The 19741-nt window shown below is 35.8% G+C and overlaps 1 protein-coding gene across 2 annotated transcripts; it reads right to left on the reverse strand.

Moving 5' to 3' along the window:
- Window positions 1-1763: 1763 nt before the first annotated feature.
- Window positions 1764-18367, reverse strand: LOC131148744 (large ribosomal subunit protein uL1c). Of its 2 annotated transcripts, XM_058098650.1 has the most exons (10): window positions 17586-18367; window positions 16911-16988; window positions 8779-8820; window positions 8582-8687; window positions 8003-8067; window positions 7879-7917; window positions 7306-7413; window positions 7114-7201; window positions 4703-4749; window positions 1764-2242 (listed from the first exon to the last, which is right to left on the reverse strand). In XM_058098650.1, exons 1-10 carry the CDS (start codon window positions 18276-18278, stop codon window positions 2165-2167), a joined length of 1344 nt encoding a protein of 447 aa, XP_057954633.1. In that variant the 5' UTR covers window positions 18279-18367; the 3' UTR covers window positions 1764-2164. The 2 variants fall into 2 exon arrangements, with proteins under 2 accessions (XP_057954633.1, XP_057954634.1); XM_058098651.1 differs by lacking the exons at window positions 1764-2242; window positions 4703-4749 and having other exon boundaries at window positions 7114-7211; window positions 17586-18349.
- Between the last annotated feature and the right edge of the window lie 1374 nt (window positions 18368-19741).

Raw genomic sequence — 19741 nt, forward strand, 5'->3', positions numbered from 1 at the left:
TATTTGTCAAAGTAATCATATCACATCCAAAATGCTTTTAAAATGCAAAGTTTCCCAAACCTGAAAATAATTTTGAATTTGCATGACATTATTTTAATGCATATCATTTGAGTGTCAAACATATCTTTATCTTATGTCTTAACTACTGATATTCTTGCAAAGTTTACGTTGTTTCTTAGTGTTAAGGATTTTGAGAACCATTAGTGGTATTGAAAATTTGAGACAGAAAAAAACACCACTCATAGCTTACACATCTAAGGAGTATAACGTAAAGATATATCTATCCTCCTTCTAACTTATTGAATGATTCATGTTTTGATTTACATGATATATTTCGTGCTAGATTTTTGTTGTGACTCATGATAATTTTTGTGATAATTGCATACCATCTTATGAGGTGTATTTTAAAAGAATTTTATTTAATACTCATAAGATTTTTATTAGAATATAATATATAAAGGGAATATAATGCTTTGAATTCTTAAATAGTGTGCGTGATTAAAATTCTAAATTTTTGTATACACTATTATCATCCTGAGAACCACAGGAAAGACAAGCTAATATGAAAATTAATGTGTTATGTTCAATCTATGCTATGTATATGCTTAAAGTTTGAAATTATTAAATAACAGCATATTTTGTCCATCTCACAAATTGAGATTTAGGGAAGTTATCATAGTATTATATATATATATCATATAACCCTAAACTTATCATGGAGCTTCAAATGCTTTTGTAAAATATCCCCTGCTAGATTTTATAGATTAAAGCTAAGCATAGAATGATGAAAATTAAAGGCATAAGATAAAAATGCTTAGGTTGTTTAATTGAGGGGAAGTTCTTTAAAATTCATGGAATGAACGTTTTTAACCTTTGCTTATAAAAAATATATTCAACATAAATTTATTAAAGAACAAATCTGGTGTCATGCATGTAATTAAATTCTTATAATCTATTAATATTTCAATACACAAATGCAATCACGCACATGCATAATAAAAAGCATATGCAATGTAGGTATTCACACACTAATTTAAATGTCATTATTAATATTTTTTTTGACTATGAGTAAAATATAATAATTTAATCTTTAATTAGCTTTAACATTTAAATTTTAATTATTGTTTCTCTAGTAGAAACCCTACACATTATATTTCATTTTCATAAAAAACTAGCATGGAAGCAGGCTCAAAGGTTGAGATGGAATTAATGAGAAGCCGTTATTCACAATGAAATACTTGAGTTCGTAAAATGTAAATCTAAGTATTTGTAATATAAAAATTCATAAAACATGAATTTAACTAATTGTGATGTAAAAAATTCTCACGGCACGCCCTGTTTAAACATTTCCGAATGACACATTCATGACTAATAAATCTGAAAAATATTAGGGGCAATTATATTTATCATCATGCACCTTAAAACAAAAAAGAGGCATAATTCCTGTTCGAGTTTTTGAGAATGCCGGGGAAATCATCTTTGTATGTGTGGGGAAAGCTTTATGTTTTAACGCCCTCGTCTCAGTAAAATCTATATATATTCGTCTCATATCCTTCATTTTACTTCACATTCCTCCTCCAATCCTTTATATTATAAGAATTTCTCATCTGCTTCGAGCTCCTCATCAAAGCTCATTGTCTTTACTCAATTCACTGGGAAGATGGGATTAAAAGAGATGCCATCAAACAAGATGAATGTCCCTGGCAGATCCTAAGGGCATTGCAGGCATTGAATTGCATACTCCTGCACACACTACTTCAAAATTAAGTAGCAAGGGAAATTTCATGGATTGTCCATTCCACATGTATCAAAAAACAAGACTACGGGAAATGTGTCGCATGAAGAATCAATATGCGTTACAAAGCTTCCTGCAAAGGATCCACCAAGGGATAAATCTCAATGTGTTGATGTTCAACTCAAAACGAGCATCAAACACAAGCTTGTTCCAAGCCTAGTTGTGGACACAAACTACCACCTCATTTCTGACAGAAACCAAGGATACATAAATCAATACAACCACATTCTAATCCCAATTACATACCTACTGCTGTATGCCCCAGAGAGAGCATCTGCATATATGGGTGGAGGGCGGTTCTTCAACCACAAGGGATTTTTATGTCAAAATATGATCTAAGTTGTGAATGAAATCATCTCCTGACCACTTTCACTGCGGATTCAATTTGTTGTAGTGATCCGCAGCCATGGATATTGACTGTATTGAAACAGGGAAACTCGGACCCATCTGCATTTCAATGATACGAAATGAAATCAAATACAAGAAGGTTCACATCTAAAGATTATTTTAAATTAATGGGTATACAAATACATGGCAGCAGCTATCCATCATTGAAGCATTTATTCTACAGGACATTTATTCTACAGGCTGCAAAAAAATTATAAACATCAAAGGATTGGCTTACATCAAACTCCGACTATAAACTAAATCCCATGGTTTATTTGATTATTTGAAGAGAAAAAATTTAAAAAGAAAAAAAAAAAAAAGAGGCATTGCTCCTGCATCATACGTAGAAGCAGTTCAGGGATTGGCAGACAGGATAGCAGCACCAGATCTAAGCACACAGAACAAGACTTACACTAATGGCCAAATCTAAATCGCAGTTGCCATTGCCAAAAGCAAAACAAAAGTAAACAACCATGTGCTGCTTACGAAACACAACAATCTTGTGCATTCACATCACATCCCATCCCAAACATAAGATTTCCATTTCAACTTACCATTGCGCTTGAGAACATGGATTTAGGGACTTGGATTTGGACAAAACATAATATAAAATTGTATTTTCTAATCCACACAAATCAAAATCTCCATGCTCCCAAACACTACAACAATTTTTGTATGATGTTTGTCCTACGTTTAGGAGTTCAAGCCTTGGAAATACAATTTTGTATTGTGCCTCGCCCGAACACCCACAATTTAAAATCCAAACCACTCCATGCTTCCCAAATACAGCATTAGGTTTAACATTTAATGATCCCTTTAAAAAAGAAAAAATACCTTGAATTTGGGCCCTTTTTGTTTTATATCCTAAACTTCTATTTTTCCCAATCAAATATAAACTCAATAAATCATACTAATTTTATCCCAATGTTAACAATTGCTCTAGAAATGTCAAGCGTGTGATTAATTAAATCTCTATGCAATATTAAATGGAATGTAGGATGTGGCTAATACACCTAAGATCAGTCTAGCCACATCATTTGGTTATTAGCTCTTTAATATTTTCATGGACTACATTCATGGCAGGGCAACATAGGGAATGCAGGGGAGGTGTAATGGAGAAATGTGTCGTTTTCAATGATATGGTGTATTTGGATGGATCATAACAATGTTTTAAAAGGCTCAATTGAGGCTCACCTCAAGACGAAGCATGCCTAAAATTCCTTGGTTTAGTCTAAAATACCAGATCCAAAAAGCCAATGCATTATACACAAAGGCTAACGAATTTGTATAAATGGTATGCCTTTTGTGCCTTTTTAGGGGAGGCTTCTGCAATCTGGGTGTATGAATCTCAAGTTAGATTTGGTTAGAAATTTTAACTACTTGTTTATATAAAGGAATGTAATAAAACTCTTGACAACCTTCTCAAAATAATTAAGAGTTGCATCTTATATCTTGAAAATAATTTGAACTTTGTAATGTTGTGGGCGTGATTTAATTCAAGTTAGTATTTTTTGAATGGCCCAATGAGTATTTCACAAATTATATTTGATTATTTTTTACATATTATTTGTAATTTTCTGAATTTTTTATTCTTTAAAAAATACTTGTAATTTATTTACATATTTTTATCTAAAAATAAAATTCTCAAAAGGCTTATGCCTCAACGCCTCAAGGTTTACACCTCACCTCTGAAGCATTAAAATGTCTAACATTATGCCGCCTTTTAAAACATTGGAATGTAATGCCAGAATGTTCACATGTTATTTCCTTTTTCTCTCAAGGATGCCTTAGGGCCCATGTAGTTGTGGAAAAATATATTTCATTTTCTATTTCAAGTTTCCAACTAATCAGAAAAATACCACCTTACTTTTCTACATTTATAGAATTTTTATAAGAAAATTTGAAAACATCTCTTTATTGTTTCCAAGTTCTCCATGCAAATGTTGGGAGACTGGAAAACAATATGGCAATTTTTGTAGTTCTTCAGAAAACTGGAAATGGTAAATGAAAACTATTTTCCAGAACCAAACACTCTTTTTTCCAATATAATTCTTTGTTTACAAATTAAAAAACAAAAATAAAAATTTACACAAAATAAAAAAAAATTATAGATTCAGGTTTTAGAACCATAAATCCTTATCTTCGCAAAATGTAAATTGTATAAGAAAAATACAAACAAATAATGAAAATCAACATTATAATGTGATCAGATGGGATTGGACTTCCAACAATAATATATTTACAAAGGGGAAACAAGACTGGGGAGAAAATCAAGCCTCTTCAGGACGCATAAGAGCTTCCTGAACCACAGCCACCCACCCAACTTCTCCTCCCCTCCCCCCCCAAAAAAAACCTCCCCAAAAAATGGGAAGCTAGGAAACTCAGTGGTTTGCTTAGACATGAATTTGTATGCACACTGAAGAAATATAATAACAGATTTGATCCTAAGAATTCCAGCTTCATTCTGTAGGGGAATAAATAAATCAAGAAAATAACAGATGCCAAGAGTGGTGTTCATACCGTGCTGCACAAATAGAAGGAGTTCACATAACCAGCATATTTGGAAGCTGCAAAATGGGAGGGAAGAAACATTTATCAGGTCACAGAAATAGTAGGTTGATTGGTCACATTTCCAATCAATAGCTACACAAACATTTTCTTTTTTCACCATTGATGGAATAATATTTTCACACCAAAATTAAGGCCTTCCCCAGCTCAAGAACGTGGTCAAAACATAACTAAGCATGTTTTGCAATTATAAAAATCTAATTATGAAAAGGAAAAACAGAAAAGTGGATACTGAGCATGAAAATATATATATATATATAGAGAGAGAGAAAGAGAGATACGGACACACTAAATCCATGAGTGAGAACTTCCAGTACTAAAACAGTAGACGGGTTCTGCAAGTGATGATCAACTGCAGATCTGGAAAAATCTGACCTGAACCTAGATTAGCTATTCTAAAGAAATTTGAGTGGGTATCCATACAACTCTAAACAAACCCATTTACAGGTTTGAGGAAGTTTATAACACTTATAGAATATTCTAATTTACGTTTAAAATTTCTGATAATTTTTATATAAATTTGTGTAATTCTGTACCCATTCCACCAAAACCTGATTCTGATTCAAACTTCAAAGTCAGTTCTGACCAAATGGATGCTTATATGCAAGGATCCATAAAATTAAACAAGCACGGTTCATTGAAATTTATTAATTTTCTTTCCATGTAATTCCTCATGCAAAGTAAACAGACAAAAGTTACCCATGTCAGATACATGGGGCATGCAACTGATTGCATAGAAATGTAAACCATATTTAGAGCCTGTAAGGTGCAGCTTTCAACCCAAAGGAGCTGTTTGGTTTGTAGGATCTTTCAAGATTCTCCAAATGTAATGCCTTTGGCATTCCTCCCGTGTTTGCTGCACGGTTAAAAGGTGATGTGACAGAAATCTCGCATTCCCTAGGAACAAAGAATTCCATAAAACACTGGATATCTCATTCCCATGATCGCCATGGGTATCTTACATTCCCATCAACATTTTCTTATATTTAAATTGGCCCCATTATCTCAGTAAAACAAACATAAATGCACCCTACATTACAATATAATCACACACTATCATGATGTTTAAAATAATAAACTATTATAAATTGAAACTAGAGAGTAATAAAAATTAGAAACAATAATATTATTGTATGTTATGATAATTTTATTATAAATTATACATTTTTGCTATCATATTCATAAAATGTTATAGTATTGTACTCATCTTATAATGTATTATTATCACACAAATAAATTAATTATTATAGTATTAAAGATATAAAATAATATATTATGTTATAATATTATAATATCATAAAATATGATAAAATAATTTATTACATATAATATTACAATACTATGATATAACATTGCATTATAATATAAAAATGAATATATCATGAAAATATGACTACTCTTCAAGTATCTTGGAAATTCTTAATTCCCAGGAATTGTGCATGAACTAAACAAATTATTCCCATGAGCCAGGCATCCCATTCCTTGAAACCCTACTCCCAGGAATGTCATTCTAGGAGGGCAACTTAAATCCCGCAAACCAAATGGTACCAAAGGGAATTCACAATGCAAGATGTATTTTAAACTAGCTTCTAACAATTTTGTTGGCAAATCAATTCTTGGAGTTGGAACTTGATTTTGAACCAAAAATAACTGGAGGAGCATATAGTTACTCAAAGATCACTTAGCAACTAAGTTGTTGCAAGTTGGTTTAAAGTAACTTTGCAGTGTGAAATCACTTCAACTCCAAACAACAAGCCCTTATTCTTTGGGCAGCATCACTATTACAAAGCTTAGAGCAGTACTCCGATGTGCTTCTACAAACATGTTCTGACATTTTATTGATATTTGAGAACAAATGTTCTAGTATTAAGAGACTAGCGAAGATATGGGGTTTTCATTGCTCAGTGGGCTGGATAACCAACTGCCAAGGATCGTTGGAGAATTATGATCTCTAATTAGCATATTGGGCTGGTTGGGAGGGATATTTATGAATCCTTGATTTCCTAGACACCCTACAGTGGGGATTGTTTCTTGTATTTTTGTTTTCTTTGTAATTGGTGGCATCCCCTTGATGCCCTTTAATAAATATATTTCTTTGCTGATATATATATATATATTTTTTAAAAGAAAAAGAAAAAAGGTTTTCATTGCTCAGAAATGGCCATCTTCCACTAAGACAAAGTAAAACCAACCCAAAAAATTAAAAAACCAGGTCAGGAAGCCATTAAAAGGTAGTATAAGATACTCCATCGCATGGAAGAACCAGGAAAGAAACTGTGTTTAAAACTATGCAGGCGCCATATTTGCAATCAACCATATCTCAGCCCTAGAAAAATAAACTAGGTAAGCATGTAACCACTTACTCTTCTTCAAGCCAGCAGGCTTTGCAAGCAAGAGGGCATTCACAAATGCTCCAATATTCTCATGCAGGAACTCTTCTGAAAAATTTACCTGTAAATTACTATATTTCCAAGTGAGAAGGGAAAAGCTCCTATAAGATCATTCTGCTCAAGCACATTCTCAGAATAAATTAACATGTGATACAACCACCATACCTTTCCAAGTCCTGCATGCACTATAGCAGTGTTGTCCATTCTAAATTCAACAAATCCCCGTTTTGCCTCTTTCACTGCCCTAGCAACATCATTGGTCACAGAACCTTTCTGGATGACACACCAATACAGATTATGAGGCATTATGAATATTACAGATGCTCTACAATAAGGGAAAATATAAAATTATGAGTTAGTATGAACAGTGCCAAATGTAAAAGATCCAACATTACATGCTTGGCAACCTATGGTTCGCAAATTCACCACCAAGTTCATTGTTGGATTACAAGTTCTACCCTTGCCCCTTGAGCCAGCCAGATTTTAGCTCATAGGAAATCAAGAGCAGCCAGTGATATGGCACTTCAGGCAAGGGTTTTATTTTAATTCTCCAAAACAAAAATGTGGGCCAGCTGATCAGTTTGATTTTTAGCACTAATGATGGATATAGGAGACTTATTCATAGAACTCCACAGCAGACAAGGAGAAATTTGTGGGCCCAAGAAGAGAGGTCACTAGGGGATACATATTTACACCATGCACAATTTGATAATGTCTTGAGGATTGTAATAGACTCACTCTAGGGTTTGGCATCAAACTGCGAAGAATATTTGATATCTGCAAAATGAAAAACAGAAATTCATATGAAGAAGCCACTGATTTTACTAATGCAGCAGTTTATAAAACCACTCAAAATGAAAACCTTTTTCACTCGGTCCATGAACAATTCACTTGAGATGCACAAGTCAACCTTGGGTACAGCACCACCTGCAAAGGGTAAAATTAAGGAATACCAGATCATAAGTTGATGACTTGATGTAAGTTGAGATAAGAGATCAACTTCTAAAACACGGAAAAATATCAAACGATGCTAAAGCCTAAATATATAGATTTTTTTTTTAAATATGCACAAAGGACTGCTTATATTTTTTTGATAGAATATTATGCTAATATTTTTTTGATAGAATACCATTGTGCTTATGTAAGTGTTAAGGAACCACATGAAGTGACTTAACAAAACATATGCACACACACAGAAATTGCAGTTTGACACAAGAATAAGCAACAACCGAAGGCCTATACATTATTTAATATTTATTCTAAGGAAAAGCAGTACCAGAACACTTTAGCTTAATCTGTTGTGAAGTGCCCCTTTCTTTTGTGTGTGTGTGTGTATATACATAATCTATATATACATATGTATATATATATATATATATATATACAATTTTCAATATACATAATCTAATGAATCCGCATGATGATGTAATCAGTTCATTACTATTCTTTATTTCCTCAATAAGTTCAGCACCACCAACAATATCAGCTCCTGCAGCTCTGGCTTCACTAGCTGCTTCCCCATCGGCAAAGACAGCCACCCTGACAACCTGAGAAATACCAATATATAATCACATAAACAAACTACAATATGCTATGGTAAAATTGTGACTCCATCCTAAGCAAAAAGCTAGTTGATACCTTCCCAGTACCATGCGGCAAAGTCAGAGCACCGCGAACTGCCTGCACTTTGATTCAGAGAGAAGTTTATATTGAATCTCTTGATAAATAATGTCAAAACACAGGATATAAAATGGCTCAGAACTCGGAAGCATGTAAGCACCAAATATCAATAAGACTTCATTACAACTGCTTATATCAGCTATTTAAGGAAATGGCAGTGGCATTTTTCAGCCAAAAGATGCGACTACAGCTCAACTACAGCTCCATGCAACTCTGCTTATTATTGTGCGCTCATAATTTATTCCCTCAATCCTTCCCTCATCATATAACTCCTTTGCAAAATGTTGGGACTTTTTTCACGACCACCCCACCCAAAGGCCCACCTTGCGGAGCTTAAGTAATGACCTTTTATTGTTAATGGAAACAAAAAGAAATTCTAGATGGTATACCATACGGTATATGGAGGAACTATCACCCCTCAACAAAAAGAAATAAATTAACATTTCAGTTTAATGAAGAAGCACGTTAACTGAATAAGATGCATGCCATATCCAACTTTAATGTATGGTACACCGATATGGCAGAGAATCAATAGTCTCAGAGACATCTGTGCATAATTATGCAGTTAACATGACCAATAATTCAACTAAATACAACCCAAGTAGTTGTGTCAACTCTCCTACATGATCAATTGTACAGAGAAAATAAACCCAATAAATAAACTGAAAAAAGAAAATTTGTGAATGTACCCTTTTTTTTTTTTTTGGGGGGGGGGGGGGGGGGTGTTCCAAGAAAAGACACCCAGTGCTCCCTTAAAACACCAAAAAAACATTTGGTCGTTTATATTATTGGTATCCATCCCATTAAGGACGTAGGCTAAAGAAAAGAGATGAGAAATAGGCAAGAAGAGAATCCCATATCCAATGATTCTCTGAAAAGCAACTATCAACCTATTGCCAACGCCAAACTTCACCCAAGGAAGAAAAACAAAAATGTGAAACCTAAGAAATAAATTTCCAAGGACTAGCATAAGCAAATCTATCTTCACATCATTAAAATCTATCATCACATTACAATCATTTTGATGGACCCCTAATTTATTTCTTAGGTTTCTTTGGCACTAGATTATCCAAATTCAAACAACCATCACAATTTGGCCAACAACCTTGTACCAACTAACCAAATGATCCCTCTTGTCCTCCCACATCCTAGAGCGCAAAAAATATCCCAACAACTTCTCCAACCTATGAGCAATACACACAAAAAGACAAAAATACAGAGGTATAGAGGATAAATAAGCTTGAATCAAAGTGACATGACAACCCTGAGTGAAAAAAGCACCCCTCCAATCACCTAGATACGTAACAACTAAGCTCCAAAAAGACAAGACTAGACTCTATGATGAAATCCTAGTAGAGCTCCTAAATAGGAAACAGGTCAATGACGGACAAGACACCCTGCCTAACACCAGCTATCCCACTTGAAAGACTAATCTGCAAAATCAAAAGATCTCTCAAAAACCTGCAAAAGGGTAAGCATATTAGCAAACATCCACAAATCATCAGCTAAAAAGGAAATTAGTATCATCAAGACCATGAAAGGCACACAAGAACATCATCAGCCCCACCCTAATACTGTTCACCACACTCTTCACTGCACCATGACAAATCATCCTACTCAAAACATCAACCAATCTAGAGAAATGAAAGGGTGTAGCAATCACCTTGTCAAACACCTCTCTATGCACTAACCCAAGAATAAGTGATGCAGGGGCAGCATCAAGGATCTGCAGCCAAGGGAGAATGTAGGAGAGAAGAAGGGAAGAAGAAGAGGGAAGAGAGGGGAAAAGGAGATACAAGGCAGAAACCCATGTTCACATCAATTCAAATTCAACAACTGCATACAACATGGCTTTCAAACACTATTTATAAGAAATCCTAGCTACATGAAATTACACATGTACTCCTAAAACTACCTTACATTGCAAACATAACCCTAGATTACACAAATATTACAAACAGCCCCCAAATACACATAATACTATACTAGTTAATAATAAACACACAATTACTACTAACTAACCCCAACAATCTTTTGATCCAATTCTTCTTAATTATTCTCTAGCAAGGATCTTCCCAAGATCTCGCTGCTTGTCCTTGTATGAATAAGGCTATCAACTAAAAATGATGGGAAATTTTCCTTTAAAAAGACACCACCTAATCCACTTCCTCCACCTACAACTGACCTTTTCATCTCTAAAACCCTGTCAAGAAACCTTCAAGGGAATCAATCATATAATTTCTCAAAATCAAGCTTAAATACAAACCATTTCCAATGGATTCTCTTCACATCCTCCACAACCTCATTGGCCACTTCAACGACATCAAGAATCCGCTGTCCCTTTAAAGAGCTTTCGAGAATCCATAATCACATCCCCTAGAATGATAAAGATTTGTCAAAAAGTCTCTCACCTTAATAAACTTATCATTCATAGGCACCAAAATGATAAAGGTTAAATTCACTCTTGCCCACAACCCTATTCATTAAAATTATTGAAATGCCCTCACTAGATCATCCTTAGTAATATCCAGCAAACCTCAAACCTGGAAAAACAATAAACAAAAACAAAACAAAATTAAAAAAAAAAAAACCAAAACAAAACAAGACATTAAATATATTAAGGCCTAGAGCTTTCTCCTACCTCAACACAATCCTCCTCACCTCATCCTTCTCAAATTGTCTTTCTAACTTCTCAGCCTTAAGTAATAGGAGCCCAATCAGGACCTGCTAATCATAACTTAACTATTTTTTTCAGATATAAATCTTCAATTAAATACAAAGAGATAAAATACAATTATGTGGAGGACAAGACATCTTCCTAGACAACTAAATAACTACAATAGTGCTGCCCTCCAATACCTTTTAAGATCAAACAGCAAGATCCCCTTCCTCCAAACACTCAAAAAAATAATAAAATAATTAAAAAAAAAACAAAAACAAAAAACACAAAAATCAAAACAAAACAATGTACCCAAAGTGAAGCCAACAAATAATAATAACTATGACCCAAAACAAATGGGAAAAGTTGTTTGAGCCTCTTGAAAATTCTCACATTGTTCTTGATCCAAAGGGTCCACACTACAGCAACGATGAACATGTCCATAAAGCCCTCCATTTTCTACTCCTTCCGAAGCCCCATAATCTTACCAACCCACATTTTTAGACACCACCCACACTTCATCAAAGCAAGAAAAACAAAGCGCTCCAAAGTTGCCTTGCCACCCAACAATGGAGAAAAGGCACACATCATGCAAATATTTAGACCAACGCTGTTATAGCGTCTTCAAGCACGTAACAAGTCATGCATCATCTTGTTGAGAGTTACAGTCCACATGAAAGCCCAGATCTTAAAAGTAACCCCAGCCTTCCAAATGATATAGCTCAAAGGAAAATTATTGGGCATTATAAATGAAGGAAAAAGGACTTGCAAGAAAAAGAACCCAAAGAATCGCCCAGGCCAAGTCCATCAACAAAGCAGTAAGCTCATCGACCTCTTTCACTGAGATTCTTAAAGAAATGAAAGTCTCAAGAGAAAGAGACCCCTCAGAAGAAAAAAAAAATTTTGATTGGTACACTGAACTAAAAGCCTAAAAAGGCGAGGCACCAACATCTCCAACAAAAACTCCCCCTCCAAACCCCATCCCCCACAAAAAAACATCCTCACAAAAACAAATCATGTTATCATTACCTACTTTGAACCAAGTAAGAGGAAAGAAAAAATAAGCAACCTAGGAACAAACATCCATGGACTCAATTATTACACTTGTCAAGATACAAATCCATATAAAACTAAACCAGTCCCATTAGCAATCAACTTAAGAGTTCCTAATTAGCTCACCCAAATCATTCTCCAAAACCACAATGCATGATAAACCTCATCTACCTCTAACCACTAGCCACTCTATGGAACAACCTAGCGTGACATTCCCTTACATCACCATTCCAATATAGATTTTTGTCTCCAACTAATTTCTTCAATTCTTCCTTTAAAGGAACAACATCAAATTCATTCAATAGCTGCAACCTCCTTTTAGCCTAATCCTCCATCAAAGACTCCCCTTCCTCCAATCTTATTAAGAATTTGTATCTTATTTAAGTGTTGGTTTTCTTAAGACTGACATTACCAAGAACCTCATTATTCCACATCTTTAGCTTTTCCTAAACACGGCTTAACTTCTTCATAAAACAAAAACACTACCAACCTTCTATAAGACAATCTCTCCACGAGTCCCTAACCACATGAACAAAACCAAGATGACGTAAACAACATATTTTCATAACCAAAGTTCACAAAACTACACGCAAGAACTATGGGGCAATGGTCCAAGGCCTCCTTAGGAAACCATTACAAATTTAATCAAGGAAAAGTGTCTTGTCCTGTGTAATATAATGACAATGAACCTCGCATCCCTTTGGGTGCACTCTCTCAATTTCTTTTAGTGGACTACCGTTGTTTGACCTCACAGAGATTGGAAATTAGCACTCTTGTAATTAATACTTGTATCGTTGTTCTTGGTTCTTTTGGTAGCTCATAGTTTTTTGTATCTTTTGTTATCCAGGGAGGACTCCTTATCCTCTAGTTTGTACTTTTCCTATTGTTTAAAATTGTCTTTAATCCAAAAAAAACAACATATATAATAACAATGAAATCACCACTAAAAACCCAAAAATAGAGAGCATAACCCATGAATAGCATCAAATCTTAAAAAACTCCTAAGCCATTGATGAATAAACCAAAATATATGTGAACCATTGCCAGCCAAGCATTGCCAGCCTCTACCCTTACCTTCAACTAATAAAGTACAGGAAAAGACCCCACAATCCCATCAGTTTCACTTCCAACTCTAGCATAACAATTTGGGTACACCAAGATCAATGACTAGTTGGGGGCAAAAATTCAATCTTTGAATATAATCCCAAATACTCCTAATCAAACATCCACTGCCATCTCTAACTTATACTCTTGAATCATAAGCATATCAAGTTTGCCTTAATAACCTACCTTATTATGTTTCCTAGATCCCCAAGACCCTTAACATTCCAACTCAAAATCTTCATTCTAACACCTTATTACCTGCTCTCTGACTCCAATCTCCCCCAATCATTGCCAACTAGACAACTTCTACAATTTCTTTACCACCTTCTTGTTAGCAAGATGCCCACACTCACTTCCCCAATAGGACTCACCAAACTTAAGCCCAAACTATCTAACAAAACCTATTATGGCGTGAATCAATAGTGTACCTCACCAAACCCAATAGGTCAACATTCATGGCACACTCTTTTGAGCCTAAAACCCAAAAACATCAAGACTTCAACATTGGACCCACACAAATAGGTTGAATGCTGCTCTCACATAACACCCTTTAAAGGAACATCTACAATTCAAGTAAACCTGCCCTCTAAGGACCCACAACTTGACATGTAACTTCAGGAACATAACTTTGTTGTATAGAGAAAACAACCCTTCAAAACCTCATCAACCAAACTTACTGTCCTCTCCAGCCTTTGCCCATCCTTTGACCCTTTTCAGTCCTCCAACCGCTGAAAATCCTCAAAAGTTCTCAAGTCAAAACGAAAATTGATGGAGACATCAAATTGCATTTATGATCCCACAACATCTCAAAAGAATAACTTGGCATCATCCTCAAAAAAACAATTTAAAAATGAAAATGCCCCTTAATATCTTCCCTCAAATAAAGAAATCCAATCATCTACTCAAATTCTAAAACCATTCCCAAAGCTTTCTTCAATTCAGAAATTGATTCTTCACCAAAACATCAATGCTAACCCCTTGATGTCTTCACTTTAGTGAGTTCCGACGCAATAAGACAAGCTTCCTTGTTCATTTCATCATGATTAGAACTAGAAAAAAGAGCAATGTTACCTAGAACAGGGAATGTTCTGGTTCATGTAACGAGAACAAGATCGCTATACGACATATGCTCTAAAATGTGGAAAGTATGGGATATACTTAATTAGATATATTTTTGAAAAAAGTGTAGTGACATTAGTATATTTTGGAGAGGATGTTGAGTTGTTTCTAAATCTAGAAAACAGTTTCTATCATGGAATAGATTAATAATGAAATGAAATGATTGCTTGCTTTTACCTAATAAAAAATTATGTTGGTGGGATGGCTCTCACAAACTAGGATATGGTTTCAATAGAAGTAGACGATGAAAAATTGTTTGATTCAAATCGAAGGAAAGACCTTGGATCTAAGAATCGATAAAGTTGGTTTACAAGGGCAAATCAACCACAACATCCCTCCCCACAGCAAACCCTAAATAAAGCCCCTATCAACAACCCTCCCTACCATCCTATTCAAAGCATTCGCAGCCAAAATAAGGAGAAAAGGAGACAACAGATCATCTTCTCATGCTTAGAAGTCGAAAACTGAGTCTTAAGTTCTCCATTAATAATTACAAAATGGAAATGATAGAAAAGAAACCCCAATCTAATTCAAGCTCTCAATCATAGGACAATGCACGTTTTCCTTAGTTGGAATAGAGATTCTAACTTCCAATTCTTTAATCATGTTCTTTCTCAGTCCACTATCAGCATTACAATCCCCTTCCTCAGCCACTTCAAACCTATCTCAAACTCACATCCTCTTTTAAAAAAAAAACCTTCCAAATCATTCTTAAGAGCCTCACTCCTAGAGGCAAAATACTCTGAAAGCGTACCAAATAGCCTCTTAACTCCTTTTAGATAGTAGACTTCATAAACTTCAAATCACCAAATACCTCAACATTCCTTTCTTCAAGGCTATCTAAAAGGTTCCACATATTTTCAAATGGAACAAAGTTGGACTCCACCAAAATTTTGAAGAATCGAAAATGAGAGGAAAATGATCCGAGTTTGACCAAACAAGAAAACAAAGGAAACCACTACCCAAATCTACCTAATATAACTATTACAAGCCCGAATACTAGAAGTGACTTTAGACCCTCTCAACTTCTACGTCAAAAATCTCCACCTAAAACCCAACTAGGGGTAAAAAAATATAATATGAAAAAGCTCCTCCCACAACAAGGATCTAAAACCATAATGGGATGGTCCATAAGCTGCAGGAATCCACCACTGGTCCTTCACTTAAAAAGCCAAAAACACTGAAGGAGTGAAAGACCCAAGATGACCATCCACTAGATGCACCCTAGCATCCCACACTATGATTCAACCACATAGGCATCCAAGGAGTGAAGACACTACACTCCTGATCCTTAAGGCTCAAATACTTATAGTCAAACTCTCATCAACTGATTGAAGTTCAATTTCTTGCAACAAAATGATGCCAAGAGACACTCTCAAAACAACCTCTTTATCCTGCCTAAGATTATGTGGTATCTCCCACTGCCATTTGTGTCCTGCCTAAGATTATGTGGTATCTCCCACTGCCATTTGTGTCTAACTTCTAACCTGTCACGGCAACCAGCAACTGAAAAACCTCAATTGCTGTTAAACACTTCCTTATTCTGAACTGTGCTACCTCCATTTGGATCATTCTAAGGTTGAAAAATGCTGAAAGATGTTCCATCTTCCTTCGTTTTCCCACTCCACCCCATTACATTGTTCAAATATTTCTAATATTTTTGTAAACTAAACCGTAGACATAATAGGTCATCAGTCACGGAAGCAAACTTTGCCTTAAAAACCTGCTCTGCCTCTTCAGCAGCGTCCTTAAACACTGAGTCACCTCAACCAGGGAATCCAGAGCTTGGTAAAAGGAGCACCATTCTGATGCCAACACACCATGAATAAAGTTGCAGCTCCTATTATCGAAAAAAATATTGAACGGACAGAGCTTATCCAAATTATTCACAAAAATCATTAAGAACAAAATATTGGGATGCCCTTCAAGACTTCGTCCAGGGATTGCTTAGAGAATGATGTAGTCACATCATAATCTCCAATTAACAAAAAGAATTGACTCAAATACACAGTGTGCATTTGTGCGTATGTGCAAAAAGATGTTTTCTTAAATTCACCAACACAGCAAATAATAAGGTCAAAGTAAATTTGCATTCACAAGCAACAATAAGTACATGAAAAAGTAAGGAATTTTGTTCAGATGAATGAGCAAGTACCAGGTCAGTTCGACGTGTATTAATACCCAATTTCACATGTGCTTCAACAGTTTCATCAAAACTCCTCTTGGCATTAGTCTGAAAAATAACTAGAAATGACACAAAAAGATTAGCAAAGACGGTTTAAAAAAAAATCAAATTATTTATCAACAATGAAGTTAATTTATCTCCAAAACAAAAGGAACAACTTGTGAGTAAATTGAGTAATCACTAGCAAAAACAAAGAAATGTATTAAAAGAAGAAAGAGAAAAATACAATGGCGAGGATAATGCATCTTTTGCTAAAAAAAACAAAGATCAAGAGAGGAAAAACACGACAAAACGAGATAACTAATGAAGCAAGGCGCTCCAATCTTCCTGCATGTTACTCAAAGGATTGATCCTTCCTGTTATATTGGAAAGGTCATGGTTTGAGAGGCAGAGCAAAGGAGGTTTGGATAAAAGCTCCTCACGTGTTTTGTGGAATGTTTGGCACGAGAGAAACAGAAGAGTATTAAAAGAACAAGCCTCATCGGTACAGAAAATAATCGCTCCAAGATTGGTGCTTTCTCCTCTAACCTTGTTGTCTTTTTGTATATGGATTAAGCACCCCGTGGTGATCCATGGTTCAATTTTCCATGCATGTTAAAAATAAAAAGATAACAATATTAAACCAAGCGAGAAGATTACACTGACCTTCACCTGCCGAATTGCCTCCTGCAAATCATATATAACCTTCTGTTTCTCCTTTTTCTCCACCTTGATTAGCGTTGGGAATGGAACTGTCTCTTCTTCGACCGTAAACACTCGCTTTCTTATCCGTTCAGCAGCATCAATCCTCCTCCTCTCTCTCACCAACCGTTCATCCTCCTCTTTCGGAGCTTCTTCTTCAGCGGACACTGCAACTCTGTCATCAGGCAATGGTGCTACCCTCGCCGGATATGACACCGGAGATATCGAAGGCCCGTCCTTCACATACCGAAAGTCTTCCCGAGTCCAAGTACGCGTCTCCGTAGTCCCTCTTGTCGGCAATCTGGAGTCTCTTTGCCTCTGAGGAGGTGGAGGCCCTGATGATGATTGCGGCGTTGGCTGAGGAAGCTCTTCTTCGGACTTAGTTGCATCTTTCGGTTTTACAGAGTACGAAACGGTTTCTATATGAACGGATTCAACGCGTTTTCTTGCAGATTCGACAGGTTGAACCTCTGGAGTCTCTGGCTTTGATTCAGATGATGATGAACAGAGGAATCTAAAATGCCCTATAAATTTAGAACTTGAAAACGAAGAAGATAAAGAGGAAGAGGTGGAGGAGCAGAGGAGTGAGAGTCGACAGGGAGGCCTGGTGATGCAATGGCGGCGAGCTTGGGAGAGGAGGCGCTCGAAGGCCGCCATGAATGGGGAGAGACGAGGACAGTGAGAGACAGCCGGAGGGTTTAAGGGCTACGGAAGTTCTGAAACATGCGACCCACAAGCACCAAAAATGGCCCCAAATTGTTTTTATTTTTTTTTTATTTTGTAAAATGCTTAAAGATGCCGCCTTGTGGCAAAATGGATAAAAATTCGTTAATCTAAACTGAATCTGACTCGTTTAAATTGACTTATAATCGATTCGCATATTAAATTAATCGAATATATTTTAAATTTTTTTTATCTCCTATTTAGGATTTTATCTAATGAATATTCGTCTAACCCACTCAACCCACGTTGCAACAGCAACCCTTCCACCCCACTCTACAACAATCTCTCTACCCAACATCCTCTAGCCACTGTCACCGCTTAGCACCACCCAATACTGCCATAACCGTTCCCACCACCCAACACCACCATAACCACCATCCCCACCATAACCACTATTGCCACCATTACCGTCGTCACCACCCAGCACCGCCATAACCACCATACACACCGTTGCCACCATTATTGTATTAAAAACAAAGGATGCTCGTAAAACAGAGCACAACCACCTATGTAGAGACTTGAAGAATTATAATAATTAAATAATAAAAGAAGTGAGAGAAAAAAGAATTTTTATAAAAGGGTGCAACAAGGCCTCGTCGACAAGTGTAGAAGTGCTCATCGACGAGCAGACTCTTGGACTCGTTGACGGGGACGTGCATCTCGTCGATAAGAACTTTCCGAGAGGATTGTTCTAGAGTCTGAAACTTGTCGATAAGGAGATGGTGTTCGTCGACGAGATCCCTTCATTGACTCATCGACGAGGCGATGTGTCTCATCAACAAGTCCACATGGACAGCACTCTATATATATAGTCAAAACAGATTTTCAGTGAAAAAATTTCTCTTTCTCATTTTCTCTCTCTAGAAACGGGTTTCTCTCCCTTCTCTCTAGTTTTTCGGCTCCGTCTCTCCTCTGTTCGACAATCGGAAGCTACCACGGTGATCTTGGGGAGATTCTCTACAACATAACCGCAGCAAAATGTTGACTTGAGAAGTTTGGGAACCATCCCAAAATTAGGGTAAGTAGAATATTTGGATATTATTAGTATTACCAAGTTCAATTGAGCCCAGATTTTGTATTATATAAGAATATATTAGAATTTTGTGAAGTAAAATCAGGGTATTATATTTTCAGGAATAGAGTGTTTTGGGACCCTGCAGGAATGGGTTGAGGACTCGAGTGGATTTCTTTTCAGAAGCTCAGGTAATAAATGAATAGTTTATAATTCCGAAGATGGAAAAATGAAGAATATTTTGGGTATTTAGTTGATTGACAGGATATATATAATAATATTTTCAGGGTTATGGAATTATAAATGCCAGAGGTGTAATTTAGAACGTTAGTAGGCGAGCTTAATTATGAGGTAAGGGAAATATGTTATGTCAGATAAATTAGAA

Source organism: Malania oleifera, chromosome 2 (assembly GCF_029873635.1).
Source record: "Malania oleifera isolate guangnan ecotype guangnan chromosome 2, ASM2987363v1, whole genome shotgun sequence".
Classification (NCBI taxonomy): Eukaryota; Viridiplantae; Streptophyta; class Magnoliopsida; order Santalales; family Ximeniaceae; genus Malania; species Malania oleifera.